General features: G+C 35.5%; 1 protein-coding gene across 20 annotated transcripts in view; it reads left to right on the top strand.

Annotated features, from left to right (window-relative positions):
* dlg2 (discs, large homolog 2 (Drosophila)) overlaps positions 1–18,822 on the top strand; it is a 273,796-nt gene that overhangs the window by 36,922 nt on the left and 218,052 nt on the right. Inside the window, exon 1 of one of the 20 annotated variants that reach the window (XM_051121195.1) lies at positions 5,504–5,555. The exons of 18 other annotated variants lie outside the window; for them this stretch is intronic. Coding sequence is in view for 1 of the 2 variants with exons in the window: in XM_051121191.1 (XP_050977148.1) it covers positions 8,810–8,839 (30 nt within the window). In the remaining variant the exon portion in view is untranslated. Of the gene's footprint in view, positions 1–5,503; positions 5,556–8,532; positions 8,840–18,822 lie in introns of those variants that run through there. One more of the 20 variants, XM_051121191.1, reaches the window with a different exon arrangement.

The raw sequence follows: 18,822 nt of genomic DNA, 5'->3' as shown, positions 1-18,822 counted from the left end.
GCATCTCTATTGAATACTGGGCGTAAGAGTCAATTATAAGGACTTGCTGAAACGGATTAATATAAAAAATATATTTATTCACAGATTGAACAGGAACAACTTCTGGGGGCACCTTAGCTCTCTTATTTTATACTACGAATATATATATATATATATATATATATATATATATATATATATATATATATATATATATATATATATATGTATATGTATGTTTTTTTATTTTAACATACTTTAAAATAGAATTTATTCCTGTGATGAAAAGCTGAATTTTTATCAGCTGTTACTCCAGTCTTAAGTGTCACATGATCCTTCAGAAATCTTTCCAATATGCGGATTTATTATTAGAATGATCAGTGTTGGATAATATCAACAGTTGTGCTGCCAAATATTTTTTGGAACCTGTGATTTTTTTTTTTTTTTTTTTTTTTTTCAGGATTCTTTCATGAATAACAAGTTTAAAAAGTACAGTGTTTATTTAAAATATAAATATTTTATAACAATGTAAATTATTTATTATTAACTTTTAATAAACTTTTAATTATTAACTTAATACATCCTTGGTGAATAAAAGTATTTCTTAAAAAAAACAAAAAAAAAACAGTAAATGCATTCGGAATGATGATTGATTCACATGCAGCTTAAACTGAGGTGAATACAGCGATCTGTCACACCACATTAAAGAGTGAAAAACACATTATTGTAACAAACGTATTGTTTGTATTTCGCTATAAAACTAACAGAATTTGAAAGCTGAGACTTATCTCGAAAAATTTCAACTCATTTTTCTCAACATTTTGACTTTATTCTCAAAATATTTCAACTTTATTCTTGTAATATTTCAACTTTATTCTCGAAATATTTCAACTTTATCAAAACATATCGACTTATTTCTCAAAACATTTCAACTTATTTTTCTCAACTTTATTCTCAAAATATTTAAACTTTGTTCTAGAAATATTTTGACTTTATTCTCGTAGTATTTCGACTTTATTCTCGAAATTTCAACTTTATTCTCATAGCATTTTGACATTATTCTTGTAATATTTCGACTTTATTCTATAAATATTTTGACTTTATTCTCATAGTATTTTGCCTTTATTTTCATAATTTCGAAATATTCTGACTTTAATCTCGTAATCTCTTTTTTCTAATTGTGTTCATATTTAGCGTATGTTAATTTTAGCTTTTGGTTAATAAAAAGAAAAAATTTGTTTTAGTTAACAATAACAACAATAACAACATCTATGAGAATGTTTTGTTTGTTTGCATGTTTGTTTGAGGATTTTAAAAGCAGTGTAAATCAAAATCCTATTTACTGTTTTTAAATACATGTCTTTGGCCTTATTGTGATTTACTTCTTCAATATCTTACTTTGCCTCTGCAGCATTTGTTTCTTCTGCATAGTGTTGTGTATGTGGGGAAAATAAATTATTAACCAATAATATCATATTCTAACATCAGTGATTCAATCAATTAATGCTGAATACAACATGTCCTGCCCTTTATTATTTCCCATTAAATATTTAGTTACTTGAAATATTGCAAAACTTAATACACTGCAAATCCATTTCATGGATTGTCTCTATTTGCTACCCTTAAAGGGGTAGTTCCCCCAAAATGAAAATTACTCCATGATTTACTCACTCTCAAACCATCCTAGGTGTATATGGCTTTCTCCTTTCAGACAAATGCGTTTGGAGTTATATAAAAAAAAAATGTCCTGGCTCTTCTAAGCTTTAAAATGGCAATGAATGGAATGGAATGAAATACAATAAAGTGCATCCATCCATCATAAAGAGTGCTCCACATGATTCCAGAGATTAATAAAGACCTTCTGAAGCAAAGCAAAGTGTTAGTGTAAAAAAAGTGAAACTTTATTAAACCGTAACCTCTAGCTTCCACTATCTGTTGTATGCACGTTCACAAGAGCTCCTAGGATGGCTAGAGTGTATGAGTTAATCATGGGGTAACTTTCATTTTTGGGTTAACTATATCTTTAACACACAAATCCTCTGTCTGGCTCACATAGTTTATTTGCTATATTCAGAGTTGTTTTTTGAGGAATCATTGAAAGAGAGCTTATTGTAGCATTTAACTGCAGTATGGAAGTTATCTGTGCAGCAGAGCTGATCGGTGACAGCGGCGCTCATGAGAGACTCATCCTGTCTCGGAAAAAGCTTTCTTAATTACCTCTACAGTAACTGGCATGGGAACTCCATGCTCCATCGGGAATTTAAACATGTCAGAGAAAGAAAAAAAACTCTAAATTAAGATAAGCTTTCACCTCATTAAAACATCTACATCCTCAAAGAGTCCAAAAGTCTAAGACCACTAGTGAAAACCTGACATTTTTAATGCGTTCTCAGCATTCAACATTCAAAATGTGTTTTGGGAAACCTGCAAAGCAGTGATTTTAAAATAAGTCTGGCATCCTTTGTTTGCATTTTATCTGCATGCACTATTAATGGGTGGCTAGGATCAAAGTTTGAGCTGTGTGTTTATGTGTGTGGAGCCTGTTTCTGCCTTTTTTGCCAGTACAGCTTCCATCTTGGAGGCGTGTTGATCTCCAGTAATTGCCACTACTGTCTAACTCAACCAGCTTGGATGCTCTCAGCTTTTACCCAGCAGTGAGAAACACTCATACATACAAGAACACATGCTTCTATTCTAAAAACCCATTTCTGAGCTAGAAGACATTGCAAAAGCCTATTTCGACATAGGGTGACACATTGTGTTATTGCGCTGACCTTGTCAATCTGAATTCAGTTGTGCTTTGTAACAGTGTGAGGCTTCTGTTAGTCGATCTTTGTTATGAGTGACCCACATATACTCAAGACTAAACCAAGGACTCAGGAGTTTGAGACATCTGTGGCTTTTATGTTTTTGAAAAGAGGGCAGAGCCAATTATAGGCAGGCACAAAGACAAACCCAAATATAGCCGGAATAATACAGAAAGACTAGATCTGTGGAAGTCCAGACAGCAGGGTGGAGGTCGAAACGAGAGCTTTCGCTTTTTCTGAATGAATCTGCGGAGACTCCCTCTTTTGTTTCTCAAGTGGGACACCTGAGTTTCTTCAGGTCTCTTGGAACACCTCGTTCGTATATTCACACACAAGGAGTTCCTGCAGCTCTACCAGATGTCACGTCTGCACACATGAGAGAGCAGCACTGCCCGCAGGTGTGTCGTCTGTAAACGTTTACAACTGCTCTGTGCCTCAGGTGCTCATACAGTCACACACACACACGATACACATGGCTTTGTTGTTGAGTCGGATTGCAATGGTTTGTCCTGCTAAATCAGAGTCATCCACAGAAAATGAGCTTACGCTGAAATAGCCGGGGAGTTGTGGACACAAAGCCTCAGGCCCAAATAAAATGCCAAAAAGTCTTAATCTTGCTTACCCAAGAGGTTTTCTTTGTGTATATCGTTGTTCTCATTAAAAAAAAATAAATACAAAACATGGATTGCATGAATTTTGGGTTTGTCCTGCTGACCCTGGGGCATGGGTGATATAAGGGTAAAGAGGGCCTGAATAATGAGCTTAAACTCTTAGTCTTAAAGTAGTTGCAAAGAAAAATAAACAGTACTTTAGAGAATTTAACATAACTTTAGCTTTTCAGACTCGTTTTATATTTATACTAATATGTGCACCACCAAAATAATGTTTTGTTTCTCCAGTAAAACAGTTTAAACATCTGATAAACAAAATAAATTTACTTGTAAAACAAAATAGTATAAGATCGTATAACATTTTTCTTGCCCCATTGGCATAGTTTTGTGTCTTGTACACGTATAGTCAAACCAAAATTTATTCAGACACCTTCAGTATTTCTCACATTATCACAGTTTATTTGATAAGGTTTAGAAAATAAGAATATATGACAAGACTCGGAGTTAAACTGTCAGAACTAATTCATCTTGATAATGTCAGATAACTTTGATAGAAAGGTATGTAATGGAATACAGTCAACAAAAAGTTATGAGGAGTAGTATATTAGTATGACAGTATTTACAAGTCAGAATTGTGAGAAACTCATGGATTTGAGGAAAAAGTCATAATTGCAAGATGTAAACTTGTAATTCTGAGAAATAAATTCAGAACTTCAAGATGAAAACTCACAATTCTGACTTTTTTCTCAGAATTGTGAGTTTATATCTTAAAATTCTGAATGCTGTTTCTTAGAATTTCGAGTTTATTTCTCAGAATTGCAAGTTTGTCTCGCAATTGTTTTTTTTTTTACTTGCAATTCTGAGAAAAAAGTCACGATTGTGAGTTTATATCTTGAAATTCTGAATTTACTTCTTAGAATTTTGAGTTTATTTCTCAGAATTGCAAGTTTATATCTCAGAAGTTTGTCTTGCACTTCTGACTTTTTAACTTGCAAGATTTGAGTTTATATTTTGAAATTCTGAATTTATTTCTCAGAATTGCAAATTTCTCTCGCAATTCTGACATTTTAACTTGCAATTGCGAGTTTATATCATGCAATTCTGAAAAGCTGCTGTTACCTTTTTTATTTTTTTGTATTCATATTTTTCTATTTTAATATGAAATATTTATTCCTGTGATAGCAAAGCTGAATTTTCAGCAACTATTATTCTAGTCTTCAGTGTCACATGATCCTTCAGTAATCATTAAAAAAAAAAAAAAAAAAAAAGTTTTGTTGTTTTATGTTTTTGTGCAATCTGTGATACATTTTTTTTTTTCTCAGGATTCTTCAACTAGAAAGTAAAAAAACAAAACAGAAAAATAGAAATCTTTGTGACATAAATGTCTTCGGTGTTTATTTTAATCAAATTAATGTCCTTGTTCAATAAAAGTATTAGCTTCTTAAAAACAACACTTACTGAATGGTAGTGTGTTTATACAGAAAAACAACATAAACTGATTAAGAGAATTAGTTTTGCTATTGGGTGCATTTGCTGTAAACAATTCGACACAAAAGTAATTTGCATATAAAATTACAAGCCCACAGCAGCTACAGGCTATTTTTTATTTTTTAATATTTCAATTATGTTTTAATTTTCTTATCTGTAATAGACTGACAACATTGTTTCTATTTTTTAGAGTCCTATTCTAGTAACTTTCAAGAATGTGAGGGGCCTCTCTTTTGGAGACAGGGTTAGCGTTGTTAGCGTAGTGGCCAGTGTGCTAATAGTCTGCTAAGAGTTCATGTAAGGAGAACACAAAACAGAACTTGGCGCTAAAACAAAGACTCCCTCGCCAAGTTCACGTTTGAGCGTAAGAGCTTCTGTCTCAATGTCCTGCCGACCTCGTTTCTTAATTATTCCCCCGTGTCTGTGGGAAAGTGTTGTGCAGAGGAAGTTAAAGCACTCGGTCTATAATGTGATCACTCAAAGCGGCTTTGAGGCCCATCTGCTGAAGGGCTTAGTGTGTGTGTGTGTGTGTGTGTGTGTGTATGAGAAGTGAGACAGACATAGTGTGTGCAGCGGCTATTGAGATGCTAGATGCAGAATGAAAGCCATGATCAGGGTGCTGTTTTGCGAGGAGCTGGAATTGGAGAAGCGGGTGGTGTACAGACATCAGGTAAGACTGATGAGAAGAAGAGCAAGATAAGAAAGATACCAAGTATTGGTAGAAAAACAACAGTTAGTTTAAGAACTGCCGCTCTGTGCCAGACAATCCGGTGGCCATCAGCTGGAAAGCCAGGTTGAATTTCAAGTGCTTTGAAGATGCTTTGTGAAAGTTTTTGTATTTGTGCAGACATGCTGTATGATCTTGTTCCCATTTTTGACACAGCTATTTTTCATGCGACAGCAGTTCATAGTGATTGTGATTCTTTGATTCGGTGCAACCAGATCATTAAGTCAGTGAGTTAGATTCTGGCTCAGTGAATGAATAATTATTTTGAGACAGTTTTTCCAAGTTTACTCTACCAAGAAGCAGTTTTCATTTTATTTAATTTGATTAACTGATTGATTGATTGAATGATTGATTTTATTATTTTATTAGGATAAACCCCTTTAGATGTATAATCTCATTTTTCAGCTCCCAAGGGACTCCCAGCATAATGAACTAAATGATTCATTCACAGCTCTGGAGTTTATTTTTAGCATAATTATTATTATTATTATTATTATTAGTAATAGTAGTAGTAATTGTAGTATATAGTGCTATATAGCAAACCTGAAGCTCTGTTATAATTTTATATATTTTATTTATATTTATACAACAGTTTTTCCTGGTCCTTGAATCTGATTGGCTGAGAGGAGTGCGATATTCTAGTGATATCGGAACTCCAACCGTTTCACTGTTTGTCTGGGTCTGACGCCTAAATCCACAATAATTTTATAAATAATACAGTGTCACGGAATGTCGTTTTTAGACAAGAATATACTTGTTTAGATTTTTAAATGTGTGGTTTGTTAATAAAGAATAAAGTCTGTTTGGAAATTTACTTCAATGTTTTCAGAGATGTGAGCTCTAGAGTGTCCGTGGTCGTTCAGCGCACATGAACCCGCCGAGAGGAGCCTTACCTCTGCCAGATCTTCTGGAATTTTCTGCTGGCTGTAATGTCTCTATAGTGGTTAAACAAAAGATATAATTTATTTTAGTCTAAATTTAACAGGCACTCTTTGGTCTTGTTAATCTGTTATTTGTTTTAGAGCAAATAGTTTTGGCTGAGGGCAAAATCTCAGCATGTTATATTATATGTTTAATGCTGTATGCAGCATTGACCTAATGGTTAGGGCTTGTAACCGGAAGGTTGGGCTTGTAACCAGAAGGTTGCGGGTTCGAGTCCCAGGTCCGGCAGGGATTGAAGGTGGGGGAGTGAATAACCAGCGCTCTCTCCACCCTCAATACCACGACTGAGGTGAGTCCCTTGAGCAAGGCACCGAACCCCCAACTGCTCCCCGGGCGCTGCAGCAATAGCAATATGGCTGCCCACTGCTCCGGGTGTGTGTTCACGGTGTGTGTTTGAGTGTTTGTTCACTACTCACTACTGTGTGCACTTGGATGGGTTAAATGCAGAGCACAAATTCCAAGTAGGGGTCACCATGCTTGGCCACACGTTACGTCCTTTCCTTTTTCCTTCCTTAAACATAGCGCTGCCTTTTTACTTTTGACTGAATTATGGTGTGTGTGTTCATGATGGTGATTAGTTTCATCGTTCCGCCATTAGATGGTATATTTACTTTCAACAACACCAAGACACAGCCAACAAATGCACTGAGCAGCACTGTCTTTGAAAATCACCCTTAATAGACGAAAGGATAATATGACAAAGATATCGCTTTTCTAAGCAGACATTCAAACTAATGTTTTATTGTGAATATAAGACTGAGTTGAACAATGAATGCTGTGTCAGATGCAGGTAAACACACTTGCTCAGTCCATCTCGCTCTCATAATAGTCTACATAATACAGTGAGCTTTTAATACAGTAGTACAATTAGCTCTCAATGAAGCAACTCAACGTTCCTTCGTTGCTAGTTCTAAAGTGACTTTTTAAAATTGATAACAGAGGCTTGGGCTCAGCTGTTCAACTGTCAACTTGAGATTTGAATCAATGGCGGAAGGAAGTAGTTTGCACAAAAGAGGGTTTTAAAGACACTCCATTGTTGTTTCTTATGTATTTACACACTCATACACTCAAACTGTTGTACAAACGCAATATCCCACTCGTAGCAGTGCGAAATTGCTGTATATTGGCATGCTGTGATTACCTATGGCCGAATCACAGCCGTGCCAATATACAGCCATATCACATAGCAGCTTGTGAGATATTGCTCATAAATTCTACTTTATACATAGAAAAATGGGCTTACTTATGAAGTCATTTCATCCATTGTGGTTTCTGGGAAAGTACAAGCTTATCTTTAAATATGATGCCAGATCTTCATTTCTATTGTTTTTCTACACTGATAGTCATCCAAGATCCTCTCAAGATCGAAATCGCCTCTGCTGTGGTCACATTTTGTCCTCAAGACTGTTTTATTTATTTGTTAAAGGACATAAACACTTCATGGTTGTTATTTTACGACTGCAGTAAGCAGCTCTCCCCTCCTGTCTGTTTATTCTTTTAAAGTACTGGGGAATGTCTTGATATAAAAAGCAGATGTTGCGTGATGCATCAGCCCTGATGTGCCAATCTGTGCTGAAGCATTGCTGCAGTTTCCTCTCTGTGACTGCTTGCTCTTTGTCTTGTGCCTGCTCGCTAGCCCCGTTCACTTAAAAGGCAGGTTATTTGAGCTCGCCAATGGTTCGGAGGTTTTCCAAGACACCCCAAAATAAACCCTGATTGATGTAGTCAAGGTCAGCTTGAACTGCTTACTCACTCCCCTCTCTTAAACCCTCCAAGCTGCCCTTTCTTACATTTATCCACACAGCTGGAATCAGCTTAGCTCTGCCTCAGATAATCAAAGGAGAAAAAATCCTAACTCTCACACAACAGTGACTGTATTCCCAGTCGTAGTGCAGATTCTCCAAGCTAGAAAGGCAGATCTTCAGCGTCTGCGAGAGGAGAGCGCGTCTGTTGGGTGTGCGCGTGTGCGGCGAGCTCCAGAGGAGGAGGGATGCTCTGTGATCTCAGCAGCAGCAGAGGCAGCAGTCTGAGCCCCAGCCATGCGGCTGAGCAGCGGATAGCGCTAACAAGCGCCGGGCTGTAGGACTACGGCAAGACCATGCCTGCGCAGAGAGAGGACTCTCGCCTCTGTCAGCGTTAGCTCCAGCCGTGCCTTCGTTCCTCTTTCTTTCAGTCTCCCTCTCCTCTTTCACCTCTCTCTATTTGTTAATGTGGTGCTGATGAAGGAGAAACTAGCTTGAGCTGTTTGGCTCAGGATGGATTGTCTGTGTATTGTCACAACTAAGGTAAGGAGAGCTGGATGAGAATTGAATGAGTGTAAAAGGGAAGAAGCTTTTTTGTCGTTCCAGCTGTGAGTATGTGTCGGCTGTTGTTCGTTTCGTATTGTTTCTTTTAAAATGGACTTTGTGGACTGGTTGAAGTGTTGCGTTAGTGTTGTATTGTATCAGGTTTAATCCCACGACGCTGGCTCTGTGGAGCCATCAAGGCGTAAACTTGTCGGAAACTTGCGTCCACAGATAACGAGCCTCTCTGTAGGCACCGGGGCTTTTAGCTCCTCGTCAACCGCTGGAGCCAGACACAGCGCTGGTGGAATACATTATTGATGGTTAGTCCATCAACAAACGGTCCAAGGCTTTATCGGATTTTCCCGCCTTCCCTGGTGCAGGTATCCGGACGGGAAGCCCTTTGAGTGGCATTAGAGGATTGAGAGTGCCAGTCTGCCAGCAGTACTTGGGCAAATGGGGTTTATTTCACTGCTCTGTTTACATGCTTCTAAATATACAATATGAGTGATTTGATCTTTCCAGCTCTATTCAGTTTAATGTTCTCTAGGCTTTTCAGTGAGGGAGGGCTTGTGCCTAATGTGTAGATGGCTATCGCTCTCATTCACAATCAGTGTTGCAGCTGCAATTCACCATCGTGTGAATTGAAATATTAATGTTTGTATTTTCGTGCTTTGTTGAATCGATGCTAGAAGTGCCATTGTGATGATAATGCAGGCAGCTTGGCTCTGTGCGGTGAATTCCAAATGTGGTTGTACTACAGCCAAATGGCAAGCACCTTAACACTGATTTTTAAATGGTCAGGTGTACTGAACTTTATAAAACATCTAAAAATGGCTGATTAATATTAGGCATCTTCAATGGAAAGAGGTGGTGCAGTGATACCATATATATACATTTTAAAAAAACACTTTTATTCAACAAAAAATCAATCAAAAAGATGGGAAAGACTTTGTATAATAATAATAATAATAATAATAATAATAATAATAATAATACAATAAATACTGTGAATTATGTTCTTTTTAACTTCATTTTGTTCTTTAACTTCATCAAAGAGTCCGGAAAAAAATATTACAGGTTCCACAATAATATTAAGCAGTACAACTGTTTTTAACATAAACCGTAATAACCAATGTTTTTTGAACATCAAATCAGCATATTAAAATGATCTCTGAAGAATCATGAGACACTGAAGACTGGAGAAATAGCTGTTCAAAATTCAGATTTGCCATCACAGAAATAAATTACATTTTATTGTTTTTACTGTATGAATAAATGCAATCAGTGCTTTGGTGATGTAATATCATCCAGTCCCAGCTGAGTTGCTTAGTCAGATTTTTGCTTTCAATTTCTCAGTCACCCACAGGAATTATTTTAAGCTTTTTTTTTTTTTTCAGTTGGACTTCGTGAATCATCGTTCATGTCTTATGAAAGAGAAATATTTTTTGTGCCCTGAGTGGCTAGGTCAAGTTTTTTTTTAAAAATAGATGTTTACTTTAACTTTTAAGGTACATAGAGATCTAGAGAGCAAGTGTAGCCCAATACATAATGTAGTGATAGCAAGTGCAAGTCATTCCCAGGGCCCGAGACATCATTTGAGCCCTCTTTCTCAGTCCTAATAAGTAGGCTAAACCCAGTTAGTGGCTCATTGAGTTATAAACAAAGTTTTAAATGAAGTTCCAAATGTAGGTTTGGGAGGAGCCTAATAATTCAAGCCTGTCAATCATCTTTATGAGCCTTTGTAGGCAACACTCATTGGACCATCCCAGCGTCAATTCTTCCGGCATCCCTCCACCTCCCCATCTCCTCCTATTTCTGTTATTCTCCATCTAGGTACACAGAGCTTAAGCCGAGCTTCAAGTTCAAGCCTCCGTTGAGGACAGCAAGCCAAGTTCTTTTACCAATCAAGACTTGATTTGGACATTTACTTCAAATGTGTTTGCATTTCTCTTTAGTCTTTACTGTCTCCTGCCTGCTTCCCGTGTCAGCTTAAATGTTGAAAATAGCTTTTCCTATTAAATTAAATCATTTTGTTGCTGACCCCAGATGCAGAAAATACATTGAGACTGTAAGAGGCCAGCTCCTCAAGACAACCTCCAAACGTGTTTAGGAAGCACTGAGCTTTACGGTTAAAAGAACACGATCCTGGTTTGTAGCAATTTAGCTGTGTAATGATGCTGTTGACAGAAATCTGGCTCATCTGTGGCACCCTGGGAAGCACAGCTCAGGACTCGTAGGGTGAATCCCTCCGTCTGGTAGAAAAGGTGAAATTTAAATGTGAACATTAGATGGAAAGAACAGATACATCTCTTTGGACTAAGGAAAGCTCAGTTTTTTTCTTTTGCCTGTAGCTGCTGACTGATGCCAAGGGTTAAAGTTGGCCCAATTTGTTCTTTGATTGGTTATTTATATTTACACTACCAGTCAAAAGATTTCAGCTCACCAAGTCTGCATTTATTTGATCCAAAGTACAGCAAAAACAGTACAATTTTAAAATATGTTTTACTATTTAAAATAATTTGAATATTTATTTGAATATATTTTAAAATGGAATTTATTCCTGTGATTTCAAAGTTGATTTTTAGCATCATTACTCCAGTCACATGATCCTTCAGAAATCATTCTAAAATTCTGATTTGCTGCAAATAAATAAATAAATAAATAAATAATTTTATTGAAAATAGCAGAGTAGATTATTTTTTTTAGGTTTGTTTGATGGATAGAAAGTTCAGAAGAACAGCATTTTTTTCTGAAATGGAAATCTTTTGTAACATTATAAATGTCTTTATAATGTTATAAAAACATTGATTCCAAGATTTTGAATGGTGTAGTGTATAATTTTACAAAGCTTTTTATTTCAGATAAATGCTGATCTTTGGATCTTTCTATTATTCAAAGAATCCTGTAATGTTGTAAAAATGTACTCAACTGTTTTAATAATAATAATAATAATAATAATAATAATAATAATAATAATAGTAAAATGTTTCTTGAACAGCAAATCAGCATATTTGAATAATTTCTGAAGGATCATGTGACACTAAAGACTGGAATGTTGATGCAGAAAATGTTTGCAATAAATTACATTTTAAAATATATTCAAATAGAAAAGAGTTATTTTAAATAGTAAAAATATTTCACAATATTACTGATTTGACTGTGTTTTGGACCAAATAAATGCAGGCTTGGTGAGCAGAAGAGATTTACAAAAAAAAAAAAAAAAAAAAAAAAAAAACATTAAAAATCTTACTGTTCAAAAACTTTTGACTGGTAGTGTGTGTTTTGTCCATACAGATGATTCCAAGAATTTTTTTTTTTTTTCCAAAGTTTTATTGAAATTATTTGGAAGGCAGGGTTGTAAAGTATCAGGAGATGTTGCAAGCCAAATTGGAGCTTGTATTACCCACATGAGTGCCATGGCAATCAGCGAGAAAATTCCGATTTAGATGTCTGCATAAAAATGCAGATTTAGGAAGTCATAAACTTGTCGTATCATCAGGAGAAGACAGTCGCAGAGAGAACAAGATCATGTTGACGGAATATCCTCCCTCACAAGAGCCAATTATATTGTACACGCTGAGAGTCATTATGCCGTGCTTCATCACAGGAAGTCTTTCCTCCAACAATGCCGTTGTCAGGGTTTTTTTTTTTTGCACTCTGGCTGTAAATATTTCGTGTGAGTTCCTTCTATTTTAAGTCAGTGAGGTGTACACGCACATCCAACGCCCTCCACTCCCTCCCTCTGCTTCAAATGCACGCAGCAATGTATCTGCATCTGTCTGTCTCTTTCTTTTTCAGTAACTTCCTCCACTCTCTTCTGGGTAGTTAATGTTATGTAATAGTTTGCGGGATGCACTCAGTAGGTTATGGCTGAGAGAATATCATCCCACACACACACGCTGTGTGACGCTGTGATGTTTGTGTGTGTGTGTTTCAGTCCCCCATTGCAGCTGTTTTTAGTAGCTTGGACAAAGGTGATGTAATGACGATTTCTGCCTCCACCCCAGCAGGGCAACCCTCTTTGCTCGCCCTCTTCTCCTCCGCTGGACAGTGTGGGATCTAGGGTTCATCTGCGTAGGAAACTCTCATTGATTTGTTTTATTTTTTTTTTTTCCTTCTTTTCTGGCCCACAAGGCCACTCTATCTTGTTTCTCTTTGGCTTTAGGTAGATTTGAATGCGTCTGCAGTTTTTCTGTTCATTCATTCAGGTGGAGGTGTATTATTTGCAGTGTACACTGCTTTAAGGAACACTTTATGGCTTGTATTGTTTTCTTAAGTCCCCTTTACACCAAGGATGGTAACTATTAGGGCTGAATAAAAAATATTGATTTCTTCATTTTAACTGATTCTCATTTCATGAAACTATTGATTCTTAAATCCCAAGAATTGATTAGTACTGCCTGTTTTCAGTTAACGAGCAGAACATTATAGTGGACATCCTATCCAATAAATCGCAATAAGCTTTGTGCTTTGTTACTCTTGATATGAAACAAAAGCTCAGATTTCAAATTCTGTCCATTTTATTACAGTATTCAAACAATAAATGCCATTTTGGTGGTGTTTAATGTGAAGTGGCAGGTTGCTGTAGCACCTCAATTCAAGAGAACCGGCAACGCAAAGCGCATGTTTAACCAGTTTAAGCATGAAATAAACATGAAGAAGCATCCGAAGGTATGCTGAAAGAGAGTACAATTTACAGAAATCAATTTACCGTCTCAGTCTGTTTCAACCATGCAGAGTTATTAATATAACAGTTTGTAAACAATATGCCTCGTAACGTCACATTTACCTCTGTAAAAAACATATTTGGTGACCATAAACTTATTCAGATAGAAAAATTAACTCTACAGAGGAGCATTTTTTGCATTCATGTCTGAATAAATCTGTCAAGTTTTTATGACAGCTGCCATTTAAATGTTTATATTTAAAAAAAAAGAACTGGAGTAGAAATGTAATTATGTAGTTATAAGTTTATTATTGTAAAAACATCAAAGAGTGTAATGTATGCATTTGTATGCAAATCAGTTAATTTTAGCCTTGAACGTTATAGTAATGTAGTACAAGCTGACTCTCATGTATATTTTACAACATTAGTTGAGAGATTTTTCATTGAGAAAATTTGGCATGTACCGTACCTGATATATATCCAAAATAATCGATATTGAATCAAATCGAATCAGAAATGGAATTGAATCACAAGCATTTGAATCTGAATCAAGTCTAATCATGACATTTTTCAAAACCCAGCCATGGTAACTATAATGATATCAACAAAGTTTTAAAGGGTTCATCGGATGCACTTTTACGTGTTGTTTGAACATAAATGTGCGTTGGTAGTGTGTGTACACATTCACCCTATAATGATAAATATCCACTCAGTGTTTTTTTTTTTTTTTTTTTTTTTTTTTTTTGATCAAGCCATTCTCAGATTCTTGGCAGAATTACGTAGTTCTGCACTGGCCCACTATTTTTGATTGACATGGCTATCTTACCTTAAACCCGCCTTGAATGAGCTGAGTGAGCTGTAAATTGTCTGCCATTGTTTTAGCGCTAGAGCAGAGAGTGTAGTAGACAAGAATGGCTCTTAAGCGATTGAGGTGTTCTCTTGTTGGATAATGTAAAGAACTAAATGCTGCTACAGTTTCTAGCCTCAGAGTAAGGCTCGTCACCCCACAGAGGGGAGGGGCGGGGTGAGCACAGGTCATTAGCATTTAAAAGGACATGCACCAAAACAGCTTGCTTTCAACAGAGCTGTTTTTGACAAGGTAAAAGGGTGTTGTTTTACACTACCACTGAGAAATTTTAACCAAAGTATGTTATAGACTTTTCATTAAGACCCTAAAGAATCATACCAACTTGTGGAAAATGGGCATCCGATGACCCCTTTAATAATCTTTCTCATATTATGAAAATAGTAAAGTTCATACTACAACTATAACAGTAATGACAGAGAAACAATATCTTTGTAGTCACTTTCAGAATGTTTTTTTTTTCCCCCAAGTTGATGATAAATATTAACAGCCAATCAGAATCCACCCAACTTTAAAGATAGATGCAGTAGATGACAAAAATTCAGAACATGCTTAATATAAACAGAACATTATCATCTGTTTGTGTGGATAATTATATGTTTTACTGGTGTGGTTTTCTCTAGTTATTATTCTTAGTGTGAACAGGTTTTTACTGCACATTTACTGTTGCACATGTACCATTTACTTACTTTGGTTTGAAGTGGAAGCTCTCTTCCTAAAGTAATTAAAACAATAAAAAATGTATATTGGATTTAGTGTGGGTCATATGTAAATCAGCAGAATACGGACACAATGAAACACTGTTTTTCCCCTCAAGATGTTTTGCTATCAACCTTTTGTGGTGCACCCTGTAGAGTAACATAAATTTAATTAGTCCTAGGGTTAATGTTTTGTGAATATGACGCTGGTCTCTAGATCGGGGTGAGTAGCTTTGCAGTACTGCTGAGTTCAGAGTTGTAGAAAAGCTTTTCAGCGTCTCTGAGCGCCCACCCTAATCCTCTCATTGCATTTGAAGATGTACCAGAGCTAAAGATGTGCAGTGAGGCTGGGACAGCAGATATTTCCAGAGCGCTAGAGTGACTTAAGGCCAGGTATGAAGACAAGACGGTTGAATTTAGCTTGTTCAGTACAGGGTCAGGAAAAGACTAAAGACTATAGTACACCCAAAAAGGAAAATTCTGTCATTTAGTACTTACCCTTGTGTCGTTCCAAAACCGTAAGACCTCTGTTAATTTTCAGATAACAAATAAAGATATTTTTGATCAAATCTGAGAGCTTTCTGAGCCTGCATAGACAGCAACACAGCTGACACATTCAAGGCCCAGATAAGTAGTAAGAACATCATTAAAATAGTCCATGGGACATCAGTGGTTCAACCTTTTTTTATAAAGCTGTGATAATCCATTTTGTGCGCAAAAAAAACATAATGACTTTATTCAACAGTTTCTTCTATTCTGTGTCACTTGTTATCATCGCGTGTTCTCGAGAGAACCACGATGCAAAAGTATGTGCTCTTTTTGTGAAGAAAAAGGACAAACTTTTGAGTGTGTATCAGAGGCAAGTCTTGGGACATGCTTTGTCATAACTGCGTCTCAAATGGACCACTCTGTTGCTTAGTTACGCACATCCTTTCAACTTTAAACTGCCTTGTCAATCATCTTGTCACAGTTAACATCATTTAAATTTAGTTTAATTTAATCTCCTACCGAGAAATGAAGTAGCACATTGGTCTGGCAGTCGTGGGTCTTTTAATGCTGAGAACTCTCCTCATGTGTTTACGTGATGAATTTTAAAGTTAATGACCAGATGTGTCTTTGCAAAAGTAATCAAACTGTATAGTACATTAATTTCATTAGCTATTGTATGAACAGATTTGTAAACATTTGTAAAAGGATTTAAATTTTAAATGTTGTCAGTGTTTCTTTTTACTATAACACTCAACCTTCATTAGTCTAACTGACAGATATTCATCAAATAAATAGTCGAAATGGCTCGTAATCATAACACAAAACAGGGACCTTCAGACTGTATAATAGGAAGAATGCTCACAGCAGGCGGTTTGAAATTTATTGTTGAAAGCTGTGGTTTTGATGCAAACTTTTGTGCCTTGATGGCTGTAGCAGTGGAGATTTAAATGAGATGAAGTTTTTTGAGAGAGTTTGCTCTGCATGTTAAAACCCTCTCAAACACTTTGAAACTGCCGACTTGTTTGTCTGAACGTGATAGTTGCTTAGGAAACCTGTTTGAAAGCATTTTTTTCTGAAATTCACTCTGGGGCTGGAATTTCTACTACTGGCTGCAGGGAGCTTTAACACGCTCGCTTATGCGTTCACGGCAACCCCACTGGGTACGTAATCCGTTCTATAGCGGGATATGCAAAAAATGTGGTTCCCTGTAGTTTTACGGGAAATAGCTCCTGTAGTGTGACAGCAGTTGTATTGTTACACCATTGTGCAGGATTGCCCCAGTTCTCCCACTGACACCTCAAATAAAGTGGTATGATTACCCAACCCTGAGGAGTTTTGAAGAGGGCTGTTTGTAAGGCGCTTAATGAGGTAATAACTGTGATCTACTCAACGTACAGAGGCAGCAGAGGAGTGCGGGGCCGCTCTGATGGAGGTCCGCTGTGTATCCAGTGATAGGAGACTCTGGGCGCTCAGATTTGTGCTCTGAAGTGTGTGATGTATGTTAATGAATGTGTCTGTGCCGTAGCCTCCAGGCGCTTTAGAGTACCCTTGGATTTGAGGTGGGGATTTGCATGGCCTAGGTATTGAGAGAGAAGTCATGCAACATCACACATAAACACTTTATTATCATGTTTCTGTGTTATCATGGACTTCGCTTCCAAAGCTTCCTGCATTTTCAATTTTTCGTTTTAACAAAGACATTACTTAATATGTTCAGTAAGTTGTTATTTTAATCATAGGGACTGTTAAATATACTTTATTTCCGTGACGCAACACTGAATTTTCATCAGCGTTAATTTATATAAATAAATTTATTATCAGTGTTAAAACTACTTATTATTGTTTTGGAACCTGTGATATTTTTTTTCTCTGATTCTTTGATGAATAAAAAGTTCAAAAGAACAGCATTTATTCAAAATAGAAATCTTTTCTAACAATATAAGTCTTAACGATCACTTTTTATCCATTTAACACATCCTTGCTGAATAAAAGATTTAATTTCTTAAAAATTTTCATGACCCCAAACCTTTGAATAGTAGTGTATATTGTAACACGAAATTTCAATTTTGATTAAACACTGCTCTTTTTATTTTTTTATTTATCAAAGAATCCTGAAAAAAAAGTATGACAAGTCCCAAAAAATATTAAGCAGCACAGCTGTTTTCAACATTTAGAATAATAAATGAACATTTTAGAATGATTTCTGAATAATCACATGACACTGAAAAATTCAGCTTTGATTCACACAAATTATTTATATTTTAAAGTATATTGAAATCGAAAACTTTTTTTAAGTTGCAATAATATTTCACAAAATACATTTATTTTCTGTATTTTTTATCAAATAAAAGCAGCCTGAGCATAAAAGCAGCATGAGCATAAGAAATTTAAACAACACTAAAATCTTACTGATCCCAAACTTTTGAACGGCACTGTATAACAATTTCAGTTTTATTTTATTGAAAACTTTTTATATTTTGTTTTATTATATATTGGATTTGTCTTATACTTCTGAAAACATTTAGTCCCTAAAATGTACCCAGATCTGAAAGTATATGAAGTTAAAGTTTAATTAATATAGACTAACTCTAACAAAAAAAGAAAATGTAAAAACAAAAATATTTTTTTTTTTAAAACACTTTACAATTGGCACTGGCTTTTGCATATCACAAATATACACAACGCTCAAATATTTGGGATCAGTAAGACATGTTTGTTTTTTTTTTTTTTTTTTTTTTTTAAAGAAGTCTCTTATGCTTATCAAGACTGCATTTATTTAATCAAAAATACTGAAAAAACCCAATAACACTGCAAAATGTTATTACAATATAAAATAATGGTTTTCTATTTTAATATACTTTAAAATATAATTTATTCCAGTGATGCAAAGCTGAATTTTCATGAGCTGATACTCCAGTCTTAAGTGTCACATGATCCTTCAGAAATCATTCTAATATGCTGATTTATTATTAGAATTATCAATGTTGGAAACAGTTGTGCTGCCAAATTTTTTAGAACTTGTCGTTCTTTTTTTCAGGATTCTTTGAATAACAAGTTAAAATGAACCGCATTTATTCAAAATATAAATATTTTCTAACAATTTAAATCTATGCTATCACTTTTTTTAATTAATTTAAACACATCCTTGGTGAATAAAAGTATTAATTTCTTTCCAAATAAATAAATAAAAAAAATGTACTGACCACAAACTTTTGAACAGAAGTGTATATTGTTAGAAAGGATTTCTATTTTAAATAAATGCTGT

This window comes from Labeo rohita, chromosome 10, assembly GCF_022985175.1.
Source record: "Labeo rohita strain BAU-BD-2019 chromosome 10, IGBB_LRoh.1.0, whole genome shotgun sequence".
Classification (NCBI taxonomy): domain Eukaryota; kingdom Metazoa; phylum Chordata; class Actinopteri; order Cypriniformes; family Cyprinidae; genus Labeo; species Labeo rohita.
Note: the sequence above shows the minus strand (reverse complement) of the source record. Positions and strands in the feature narration are given on the sequence as shown.